The sequence below is a fragment of the Anoplopoma fimbria genome, chromosome 9, assembly GCF_027596085.1.
Source record: "Anoplopoma fimbria isolate UVic2021 breed Golden Eagle Sablefish chromosome 9, Afim_UVic_2022, whole genome shotgun sequence".
In the NCBI taxonomy this organism is placed as follows: Eukaryota; Metazoa; Chordata; class Actinopteri; order Perciformes; family Anoplopomatidae; genus Anoplopoma; species Anoplopoma fimbria.
The window spans coordinates 25,939,063-25,951,900 of record NC_072457.1 but is presented as its reverse complement, the minus strand read 5'-3'; the positions used below and the strand labels follow the sequence as shown (position 1 = coordinate 25,951,900).

The 12,838-nt window shown below is 38.0% G+C and overlaps 1 protein-coding gene across 1 annotated transcript; it reads right to left on the bottom strand.

The window, feature by feature from the left end:
* Nucleotides 1–221: 221 nt before the first annotated feature.
* Nucleotides 222–12,381, bottom strand: cxcl12b (chemokine (C-X-C motif) ligand 12b (stromal cell-derived factor 1)). Its single transcript, XM_054604173.1, has 4 exons — nt 12,241–12,381; nt 9,154–9,271; nt 4,422–4,505; nt 222–2,770 (listed from the first exon to the last, which is right to left on the bottom strand). The coding sequence occupies exons 1-4, from the start codon at nt 12,305–12,307 to the stop codon at nt 2,731–2,733; spliced, it is 309 nt and encodes a 102-aa protein (XP_054460148.1). The 5' UTR covers nt 12,308–12,381; the 3' UTR covers nt 222–2,730.
* Between the last annotated feature and the right edge of the window lie 457 nt (nt 12,382–12,838).

Below are 12,838 nucleotides of genomic sequence, written 5' to 3'. Positions count from 1 at the left end.
AACTTTCTGTAAATGCTCTATTTGCACAATGATAACAGAGTCAATGTAATTGTCTGACACGATTTAGTCACACTAAATACTCGCTGCAGTGACAGTTCAATGAGAGTGACAATAAACATTACAGCACCTAATGTCTGATTATTAAAACTAACAACCTGTTCTTACATAATGTATCTCATTAACATGAATCAGTAATTAAACAGTGTGGTAAGTTTACATTTAATATAACAGATTTTATTATCAGGTTTAACATTTGAAAGGTTTAAGTTTACAGAAATAACAACACACTCTTCTTCTTGATGTAACACTTTAAAGCATTTTGGGAATAGATAGACTTTTATCATTGCATATCAGTGCGTTGATAAAAAAAAAAAAACATTTTAAGCAATGTGTTTAAACTGTTGAGCATAGTCTCCACTAACTTCTATTAGTTTTATGGTAAATGAACGACACTTGGAGGTTTATTGCACCATTAGCTGCAAATTGATATCAGTATCACCTGTGATCAGGCTCTCAGGAAACAGACCTTGTAAAACAAAACAAAACATAGAGCATAGAAATGACCGCAAACAATAGGACTCACGTTACAATTTAGGGGGAAAAAATGTTGCGGCATGGCAGCAGTTGAGTGAAAGTGAAAAGAAAGCCCGTGGGGTTCTGGGAGTGTCCAGATTGGAAGCACATGTTGGTCGCTGGGATCTCAACTCAACTGTTTTGTTCTGTTTTGGCTCAGTGGCTCGATTGACACATCATACATCAACCTTAGTAAAAATATAAAAAAATTGAATCTGGTGTTCAATGGGGGCGACTGGTGGGCCGTGTTTCCTGTCACATGTAACACATTGACAGCGGGTTTTGTTTTCTTGAGTGTTGACCGTAACAGATTTTATTCAATTCACCATTGTTATAGTAAGATTGGTTAACAAAGAAACAATACGGAAAAACAAAAAACAGGATATTTGATTTGATTGACAGATTTTTTTTTATCAACATTGTTAAAAAAAATTATTTTAAAAAGTATTTCAGTGTTGAATACTGTGGAATAACAACCCATTACATGTGTATTGCATGACATCTTAAAAATGAAGCTTAATACTGTTTCTTACATTTTATGGGCTAGCCTTCATTTAGTAGCTACTGCCTACTGTACATTGTGTTAAAAGGCATTTAGTAAGATTATACACAATATAAAAATAAAACAGTTACATTTAAAAAGACACATCTGATAATAAAGTGGCTCAAATATATATAAAAAGACTAATCAAAAACTTTCTTTTTGCCACAGTGAACATTCCCATTGTGATATTTATCATTCATCTGTTTTATGTGAGAGTTTTTTTAGCTTTTCATTCCTACCAAGGACAGGTGTTGGTATGAAAATACTGCAGTTGAATTGCTCTATTGTCATGATATACATTTACATTCAGTCCCTTTGATGAGTTGAAACAAATGAAGAATTATGACAATCTTTTAATCCCTTTTGTAACAAAAAATGAAATGGAAAGTCATCCTTATTTGGTCTCTGTTTACTGATATGTTCCATAACAAAAATTCTGCATTGATAAGTGTTCCATTTCCTTAAAGTATTTATCAATACACTATGGCCTTCACATAAAATCAGCTTTCTATTTCATTTTCCACATCAGACTCTAACAACAGCGCTTTAAATATATTGTGACTGGTAAAAAAAACATAATTGTGTTTCATATAAGACAAAGAGGTCACAGTATTACATATTGAATCTTGCATATAATAAACAGTGAAATATAATTATGTCAATGGCTCTGACCCCCTTTGACTGAATATATAGCACCACAATATCAGTGCTTGTTTCTTAGCAGTGTGTTTTAGCTTCGTTCTGTTTTTTTCCGGATGCTGGAGTAAGCGTGAAGACAATTCCAGATACTGATGTAGCCCGGCCTGCCCTGATTGGTCACTGCTTGTAAAGGGTTAACCCCACTGGCAAGACTCTGTTACTGCCCCAGGACCCCTCAGTCACGGAGTTATGCCACTTTCACTTCTTATCAGTGGAAACTTTTCATATAACACCTCCATCCTGAGTAGGTTTTTTGTTTTTCTTATGAAGTAAGATCTACATTAAAAAGTAGAAATATGTTAAAATAACAGTAGTCACTCTTTTTAAAAGCTGTATATGTTGAGATATTACAGTAAAAAATAACTTGGGTGGATTGACCTTTGGTGTTTGTAAAGTAAACACGTCTTTAATAATTAAAGATATATACTGTAGGACAGCCAACAAAATCCAAATCGTAATTCCTTCTCGGAGACCGTGAAGGTAGCATTACCCACAAAGCCTTGTGTGAGACTGAAAGTTCAAATTGTTCCTCTCCGGCTGGGTTTAGTGAGAAATACTATATACAGACGCACATTTAGAGTTAGTTCATATGTTGCACATTCAAACACACACACACACTCTCTCGTGCCTACCACTCACACACATATATCTGACGTTAGCATGTGTCCCGCCATATCAAGGCATAATTGCACTTGGTGCTAACATTGGAGGTGACTGCGTGGGTGTCCAGGGGGATTGGTGGCGGTGTGGCAGACGGGACGGTTTGGCGGTGAAGTGCTAGTTCTGCAAGCGGTCCAGAGAGGTGGACAGGTACATACAGCGTGTTTACAAACATCCATAGCAGTGACAGGGAGGTATACAGGTTCGACCCGGGAATGCCAGGCCTGACGACATACACATGTCTTTCCTTGTGTTTAGTTTTTCTTGTTATTGCGTCTTCTAGACTTCTTCACCCTGGAGAGACACACAAATGGATAACATGAATGTTAGCCTGAAAAGAGAATAATGTCATTGTTTCTATTCTTTTGCTGGACCAGATAGGGAAATCAGTACGTGGAATAAGAACCAGTAGACTCACTGAAAATGTTGTTATGGAGTGAAATCAAATCTAATGATTAAACAGGATGTCCTGCATAACCATTAAAACCCCACAAATGTCAGTTGATAATGGCTAGTCTGGTCAAGAACAAACACTAAATCAACCAATTAACTCAAACTGTCCTAATATTTCCATTCCCTTTCCCTTCAAAATAACTCCCAAACCTCCTCCCTAAAACTTGTGCGCAGTACATAAATGCAACGCTAACTACTCTAGAGAAATGCTGTCGGGGTACATAATCCAGGCAGCAATAATAATTCCTTTCAAAAAGGTAACTGTGAAAAAAATGTGTAGCGTATAAATGTCATTTCCAGGAGACAGGGTTGCTAATGCACATCTGTTCGTATCAGAGCAGAAATGGATATGTCGGGGGCTTCAGGTGTTTGCTAACAGTTTTGACAAGTGAACATCGAAGTATTATTTATATGTAGCTGTAACGGAGCATGAAAAAAGGTGATGCTGACAAAGAAGAGCCATGCTATCAAAAAGGTCTCTCTATTAAAAAGTTGTGATTTTCTTTCAAGTGAAGATTTCTACATGGAATCAACACACACACACACACACTCGAATTAGCACACACTTCACTATGTTCCAACGCTTAATTCTTTAAGTGCAGTTTTGGTCATTGCATGTAACACCTCACTGAATAAGCTGAAAATGCCCTAAGGCTTTTAAACACCTTTTGCTCAACAGTTGCGATGCGTAACGGATCTCTACATAGAGTGTGTGCTGAGTCACATTCTGACTCGAATAAACTGCAATAAGCATTTCTGTTTTCACGCATGTTCTATTCTAAAACAGTAAATATAGATCCCCAGAAATTACTTTACTATTTGTTTTTACATTGTGCTTAAATTGTTTATGGTGTTTTAAGATGCAGACATGCAGCCTGGCGATAATCACCACCAGACATTCTTTTTTTTTTTTTTTATGAGGAATGCACACATTTTAACTGAATAGCTCATTAAAAATTGAATGAGCTGCTGCAGTTTTTTTTTTTTACTATGAATAGTTTTTACCCACAATGCTGCCATCCCACCGGGACAACCCTAGTGCTGATGTGCAATTAGTGATGATAATTATGTGTAAAATGCCTCTTAGAAATAAAAAAAAGCATGTTAAAAATACAATAATTACTGGATTTGGTGCATTAACTGTGAGCGAGCTGAGGGGGTAAAAATAATGAACATTTGATTATTCTGCAGCTTTCTGAAGTCATAGAAACATGCTTATGAGAAAAAAGGAAGCAGATACAGCAGTGGCAGATTTATTACTATTCTTTCTTCATGCTAATTATTTAACAGATAATTATTGAGCTTCTTACATCAACCATGTCAGTGATTTCAGATAGAAGTTGTCGGCGGGATACTGAGAGATGACCATTTGTAAAAGTGGTTTATTTCTTCTTTGTAAGCTCTAAACTCAGCAGAGAGGAGAACTGTATTTCATATCTGTCTCTGTCAGCAATGCTTGTGTCTGCAGAGAAAGAGCGAGTTTTTTTCTTACTTGTTAATGGCGTTCTTTAAGTACTGCTGAAGCCACTTGGTCTCAGGGTTGATGCAAACCTCCCTGTTGTTCTTCAGCTTGGCACTGTGGGAGGAAAAAAAGAATTTGAGGGATTAGACCCGACATTTCTGCTAAAATGTCTCGACTTACTCAGTTGTTCACGTGAAGCAGATATACAGAGGAAGCCAAGTATTTCTGCCTAATCCAAACTCGCATGAAATAAATCAGGTTCAAAGACTACTGGAGAATATTTTCACATGGGAGCTTCCTTCAGCAGAACATCCGCTGATGTTGGACAGTAGAAAGATTCTATCTATTTTATTAGCTGCGTGTCAGCCAAAGTGTCCTCACAGCAACCTTACGGAAAAAGTTTGGCAGTTTAAATAACACAGATATCAAGAACACATAACTTCTTTAGTTTGGCTCTATTGGGTTTCATTTTAATGCATTTTTAAGGACCACATGTTTGGCTTAGTAGCTATGAATCAGATGTGTACATACAGTTTATTATCAAAGTCTGACACTGTAGTGCCCGTCAGATTAAAAGAGATGACTGAAAACTCCCGATCCCATAATGCTTTTGGAGATGTTAACAGGAAGTATAGCATTGCCATGGAGTCAGCTGTGGGCTACAAATTTACCCCTAATTTATTTTTAATTTATATTTTAGCAAACTGGTCCAATTTAAAGTATGCTGAATCAGCTATTAGCAGTTCCTGTTTGCAATGTACTCATGTCTGAACAGAGAACGATCTCTGGATTTACAAGAAACGTTTTAACTTCCAATTTTAATTATATACATCATAAACAATCATAAAGATGGCTGCTCAGTGAATCTAAAAATGTGTGTCTGTGTGTCTAGATTTGATAGCGTTAAAACTGTGAGATGGAGAAAGAATTTTGACACAAACATCAATCAGGCTCGAAAGGTTTTTAACCTTAATTGGCAAGTATGGTCTTTTAAAATTAAATGTGACGTAAGTAACAGTTATAATTCCCCAAAGCACTATTAAAGGTGGTAATACTGTGTGTTTGGGAGGAGATAATATCCTTAAGATATGTCTTTAACTTACTTCTTATGGCTAATGAATCATGATAATGTATTTTATTTTTCATGAAAGCCCACTTCAATGAGAGCTCAACTTTATCTCCAAAAACCTCACAAAAATCTTACAACACATCCCAGTTCAAACCAGAGGATTACTACGTCTAACAAGCTGTCACCCTAATATCAGGAGTCAAAAAATCACACTGGTGCTGCTAAATTTAACATCAGCTAACCTGCATTATTTTTTTGAACTAAAAAGGAACCCAGACACTTTGAGAAGCATATCATAAGGTAAAATAAAACATCATCTCTATCTTTGGTCAGATTCCTGCTGAATAAATCAAAGGACTTTGATCTTAAATGAGCACAATATGTCTGATAATATCTGATATGTTTTATGAAGGCTGAGCTCAGAAACACCTCAGCAAAGTTCTAAAAGCCTCGGCACATCCTACAACACATCCAAGTTGAAAAGCGGAGGATTACTGCACATAACAGGCTGTCACCGTCCGGTCGGCGGTGAAGAATCACAGCTTTCTCTTTCCACTCAGGGACAGCTGGAGAGGAGGCTCACATCTCCGATCACACTGTGCTGTGTGGCTTGTAAAGCTGTCTCTGCACTGCACATGAAACACCCTAAACCAGATTTTGAGTTTGTAGGGAAAGCCTTTCGGCGATTCTGGTTGAAAAGACACCCTTGATCTGGGCTCCTGAATTTGGGGAAACACCTTACAATGAAAGAACCTGCCACAATTATTTCTAATACGCTGGAAAACAGCTAAAACAAGGTTTTAACACATTTATTTAAGCAAAAGTAAAAATAGCATCTAATGAGCGTGAAAGGCTTTTCTACTCAATTGGATTTATGGTCAACCATCCAAAAGGCTGGTCAGTTTCTCTGTCACTACTGGGTTGTTTGATGGTGCTAGTTGGGTTGTTTATAGGACGACATGGCAGAAGGTCAAAGAGGGCACACAGCGCACACAGAAATGTAATCCATTATTGTAAAACTAAATTAGTGTTCAATTATGGTTTGTGGTATATTTTGTGTTGTATGTTGTTAATCTCTTACTGCTGCCTAGTTATCCATTCCAGATATTTTAAATATCATTGAGACTTTTCCTGGTTAAATAAATGGTATAGTTTCCTTAAGCGCTCAAGCACTATTTGAAACAAATAAGTAAGATGAATAAAGAAAATGTAGAATTTGTCGTGAACTTTTGAAATAGCTTTTCAAATGAGCTATGCATATTGAGAGCTTATATCATAAGAGTATAAAACAAAAACATATTTCGCAAAACTGTATAAAATCCTCTTTCCTTCTTTTAAACAGTTAAAACATTGATTCTCCTACGGAAATTGGAATTTACAACTTGGATGTTAAACGATATTTTCGCTGCTGGGATTTCAAAGTGAGACCACTTGTGTGTTTAAGCGAGTGGTGACCTGTTGATGGAGAGCTGAGCCAAATATTTAGGAGAGGATTTGTTCTATAAGTATGTGCTGCTGGGAGAGGATCAGATCTGTGGGGGCAAAGTGAAGTCTCACCCCCCCTCCGAACATGTGGATCTCACACCTCGGTGGCAAAAGGTCGTGTATGAGAGTTAACAACTCAGGAGGTGTCTCGCCTCAATGTTCCTCCTTCTCCTCCCTCCATTCCTCCATCACACGGCTCTTCAAATTAAACACATTCCTATGCGCTCCCTCATCACTGGTCTCTGATTAAACTTAAACCCCCCACACTCTCCTCAGTCCCTCGCTACCCCTTTAATACGCCACCTCCCCTATTCCTCGCCCTATTTAGATGCACACATGCGAGCAAATGGGCAAATGGCCCCTAAACTTAAAAGAGCAGTTCAGGAGCATCAATCCAAGCATCAGCCCCAAATCCCTCAAACTAACAGCTCAGTAACAGGATCTGTGTTTGCTTTTCCTCCAGGGATGTCCCCTCTTTCCCCTCCTCTTTTATTTTAATAGGGGTGGTCGGCTCATCCGCTCGGGAGCTCTCTGCTGTTTTGATGTATCTCCCTTCATCCTGTTTATCTGTCTGCTTGTCTGGATGACCAACTGAGAGCCTAAACCCTAATTGACTTGGCTGGAATTTGAGTTCCACAAGCAGCAGGTAGTAATTACTTCACAGCAAGTTAATACCAACAGCATGCTGGGACTGGTGGGAGGGGGTAGGATGAGGGCGCACGGTGGGACACAGGGTGGAGGGGGGGTGACAGCGGGTATAGTGTTACGGGCTTTCTTTCATCTGCCCCAATAGAGATATCGGAGCAACTCTGTGAGCTCCTCGTCTGAATGACTTTTTGACTCCTCTGGCAGTTTTCTGGAGGGAGGTTAGAGGGAGTTTGTGTCCCGGCTGGAGCGCTGTGTGTCCTCTTTGACCTTTTGCCATTCCCTCACCCCTTCTTACAGTCATTAGCCCCCCTCCTATTCTGGCAGAAGCCCCTCAGCCTTTTGGCTTTGAGGCTTCTGCCGCCCCGTTTTCTATAGCGAACAAATGAATGAGGCTTTTTAGTTAATGTGTTCCAGACTGGTGACATTATATTCAATGTTGCTGGGCAGGTTGAGGCGGGAAATAAAAAAGAAAAGTTGATAAGGGAAACAGGGGGTCAGCAGAAATACAAAGGTAATCACTTTGACCCTTAATTATTGCTTCCTTTGCAAAACATAATCGTCCCCCTCGAGCTCAAGCGGTTACCGCTTTCCTCTTTCTGAGAGGATCATGTTGTTTTAAACTTAGGCCTCTCATTAGGAAAAGAATAGAAGGATATTAACACCATACACTCACACATCCACTCTCAGTCTATCTACTCTGTTTTCACTCATTTTTATGTAGTGTACATTTGTTTTAACATAAATCAAAAGTAAAAAAAGTGAACATAATAAAACAAATTAGGTTAATGAAACACCGGGCTTATAACAAGGATTAGTTGTCATGTGACACCGACTTTAAAAGGGTGTATAATCAATTATAACCAAAATGGAAAGCAAATGGAGTAAACTCAACAGAGTTTAATAGCTTTTTATAGCTCCCAAATTTCTATACATTTGGATGTGAACTGCATTTTGTGTTTGAAATGTTTGATACTTGCTGCTATCAAATCTTCTGTTGTGTGATGTATGTGTGCATATTTGTGAGTGTATTGTATTTTAATTATCATTCAAAAAGTCAGATTCTTGTTGGATTTTATTTCACAATAGTTTCAGAATGAATGCACTATTATTTTTATTATGAATTAACTAATCAAATTTAATAATATTTCTATGTCTGAAATATTTCTGTAGCAAACGTTACATGGTACATCACTACTTAGTGCTTCAGATTCTCTGCACACAACTGCTGTTAAATGAATCTTTTCTCCGCATATCAGCATGAAGATCACACTCACTGACACGATATCAAATCACCCAGCAAGGATCAGACACAAATCAAGTTTTCATAAACAAGCCAACTATTCAATACTAACACATGAATTTCCAGTAAAACCAATGACCCTAAAGTCCCTTAAAGCTATTTGTCAGAGAGTTGGAGAGCGGCCATGGTCTAAAGGCTGCACTGACTCTGACCAACACAGCTATTCAAATAGACCTAAATTCACCAACAGAATCCTTTAAATAATTTGCAATTGTTCACATCAGGAATCAATCATCCCAATAATTGCATCATTCACTTACATTACTTGGAAGGGGCAGTTGGGTGTGTGGAGGAACTTGAGCTCTTTGATGGACCGCTGAGGAACCGTGCTGAGGGTGGAACGACACCAGCACCGCTCCACCAGACTGATGGGCTTCGCTGCAAAAATACAACATGAATGGAACAAATTAGCATTAGCGGTAAAATGAAATATGATAAACTACATGACAGGAAATTATGCAATTTAAACATGTTAACAAGTGGTTTTGTGTTCAGCCCACTTATTAATACATTGAACAGGACACAACAGCAGTTTTCACAAAGTTAAGTTAAATGAATCACTTTTATTCACTTGGTTTCAATCTAAGTTAACACAAACTAACCTTAAACAAAGTCTTCACCCTAAAATGTAATGATTTACCACAGGGACATGCATTTTGTCCCCATTAGGTGGGTCCCCACAATGTGTGAACAGATTTATGTCCCCACAATGTCAGTAATACACACCCACACACACACAGCTGCTACATTACACTTATTAGTAGTTCATGTAAAAACTGTATAATACATCCGTAAATGTAGCAGGTTCATTATAGATTATACTGTTGACTTGAAGAACAAAACATCTTTCATTATTTTGAAGTTTTTAATCATATTTAAGCATTTTAGGCTTTTTAAATGCAATCCTATTTCTGCTCATTGTGGCATTTCATAAATATTTATATAAACTCAATAATTGATAATTCAGCAGTTCAGAGGTAGATAAAGTGACTGTTTTATGTTTTTTCTCTATTAACAATTTAACAATGTCTGTTTGTTAGACAGAGATGGGGTCATTTTAGTTTATGTGAGGATTAAAATATTTACATCAACTTCAATTGAGATCAAAACCTCTAACTAGCTTCTATTTCAAACTTTATTTCACTTGTGATTAAATGCATCACTTCTCTCAGGGGACAAATGAAAAGTGTGTGTAATCTACTGTAACAAGCCTTTACAAAGCACGGGATCATATGAGTTTACTTGCTATTGCTCTGAACAACATGTTCATTAAAAAGAGATTAGCCCTTTTCTGACCAGTCGCACTCACACACACATGCAGAACTTCAGCTTTTCACTCCGAGAGCATTCAGCGCAGCCACTCTGATGGAGAAGGGTCCTCCACATTCAATTTCCAATATTTGCCCCTTTTATGAAAGAGCACTCTGCGTCTCAGACGGCATCAGCAACCTCTGAGGAAATCACCTCAACTACATTCTTAAAATGATTATAAATCACCCCTTGGCCGCCGTGGAGGCTTGTGGGGGCCCAGAGGACCATAGACACACACAAATACCTCCAACCACACGCAATAACAAACTGATTGTAGTTTTTAACTTAATTCACCTTTTTGAATTATGACGTTTGTAAAAAATAAAGTAAAAAGATAAAGAGAAACACTTTGCAATAAAACTTTACATTATAGGAACATCTTGTAGAGTTTTTTATTCCATTTATTACATAGAAATGGTTTAAAATGAGAAAGTAAACTCAAATAAATTAACCCAAGTGAGTCATGTGTAGCTGACAGACTTTTGTTCTGGGGTTAAACATTGATATGCATGTTTGTAATGCAACACCAAATGTCCTGCAACAAATGGCTAAATCCTCAGTAATATCAGCCTAATGATTCACACCCATTCAGGGTCTTTTCTCATGCAAACTAAGGGATCATTATGCAGCATGCAGCACCGGGCCCATAAGCGAGCATCCACTGCTATCACCTCTGAATTGTTTATCCCTAATTAGAAACTAATTAAAAGAAAGCAAAGGGGAAAAGACAAATACACACATTTAGACCTAACTCTTTAATATGCAATCAGGGGGTCTTACTGGGGCCGAAACAACAAGCTTAGCATAATGCAGGCCAGGAGACTCAACACCCTGGTTGTCTCCTACCAAGGCTAACATTTGGGTGATTAATGTGGGGTCACGGTGGAAACTGCTCTCTTCCTATGGTACATGAACGATTTTAGTCCAAGATACTGAATACTGTAATCACTGGAAAATCTGCAACCAGATTTATTGTTTAAATAGATAAATAAAAATAAAGAATCCCTTAAAATAAAAAATAAAAAATTGCAGTGAAAATGTTACAATTACTTATTAGAGTCAATATGATGTAATTTCACTTGTATACTAATAATCAAGGGCTGCAATTAACTAACTAACTAACTAACTAACTAACTAACTAACTAACTAACTAACTAACTAACTAACTAACTAACTAACTAACTAACTAACTAACTAACCAATTGTTCTCTTCATTTGTTAAACTGCTGATTGTTTTCTCAATTTGCCTAGAATTTTCCAGAACCCAAGTGACATCTTCAAGTTTTTCTCTTTTCTGCTACAAACAGTTTAAGACCCAAATACATTCAATTTGCTGTTGCAGAGAACAAGGGCAACATAAATAAAACAGCAAAAAAACCTTTTTGAAAAGGCAAAACCATTGAATTAACTTTTACTTTAAAATAAAACTGCTTTAAACCCAATCTATTATCAAACTAGTTGCAGATAACTTTCCTTAGGAATTGTAATCAATTAACTGTCAAATCATTTCAGATTTTCAGTAATAATGTATTCAATACAGATAAATAAATGATGGATCATTTTGGAATAAAAGTCTACTTTTTGGTAACTATTTGCCTATGAGATAAAACTAAATCAAAGCAGGGTCTCAAAGTGCTGGAGTTAAACAGCCACAAGTGCACTGAGGAATTTCTCCAAAAAGTATCTTTCTTGTCTGCAGCGGATGAAACCCATCAACCATCGAACCATCAAAATGTGGCTTTGAATCAAAAGTTAAGCTTTGAATGACCAATAAGTCAAAACATAAGACAAAATGTATCTTTATTAAGTTGTAAGACATTCACCTGGTTTTCTGATTGAATGCAGAATGTTTTTCCTCTTACACAGCCAATATCAAAAGAATCTAAATTCTAAAAGCCTCAACGTCCAGACATTCCATACAGCAACATTTCTTCAACCAAGAGTAAGTGAAAACCTTCAAACATGATCAAACCAACAATCTGTCTGCACCATTAAAAACTTGGCACAGAGTCTCCCGTCCTCTCAGCTGGACTCACCGTTGGAGGTTGGTACATGTGTGGCCACGGCCAGCAGAGCCATCAGTGCCAGGAGCTTGACATCCATGGTGGTGGGCTAACAAGGCTGCAGGAGGGCTGCTCTCACTCTGCTACAATCCAGGACACAACTGTGACCGCCAGCTCTGCTCTGCACTGTGTTAAATCTTCAGATGGAAGAGAGAGAGAGAGCGAGAGAGAGAGGGAGGGAGGGAGGAGGGAGTCCCACTTTCTCAGGAGAGAAAGGGGGCAGGGTCCCAGCATGAGAGGAGAGGAGGGGAGAGGAGGGGAGGAGAAGGAGTGAGAAGCAGTGAGTTCAGTGTGGAGACTTCCTCGATTGTGAATGTGTTGGCTTGGAATCAAGGAGAAAGTCTAAGGGGACATCTCGCTCTCTCCCTCGCTTTCTCTTTTTACCTAATTCTTTCCATTTTCTTTGACTATTCTTGCCACCTGTCACACACACACACACACACACACACACACACACACACACACACACACACACACACACACACACACACACACACACACACACACACACACACACACACACACACACACACACACACACACACACACACACACACACACACACAAGCAC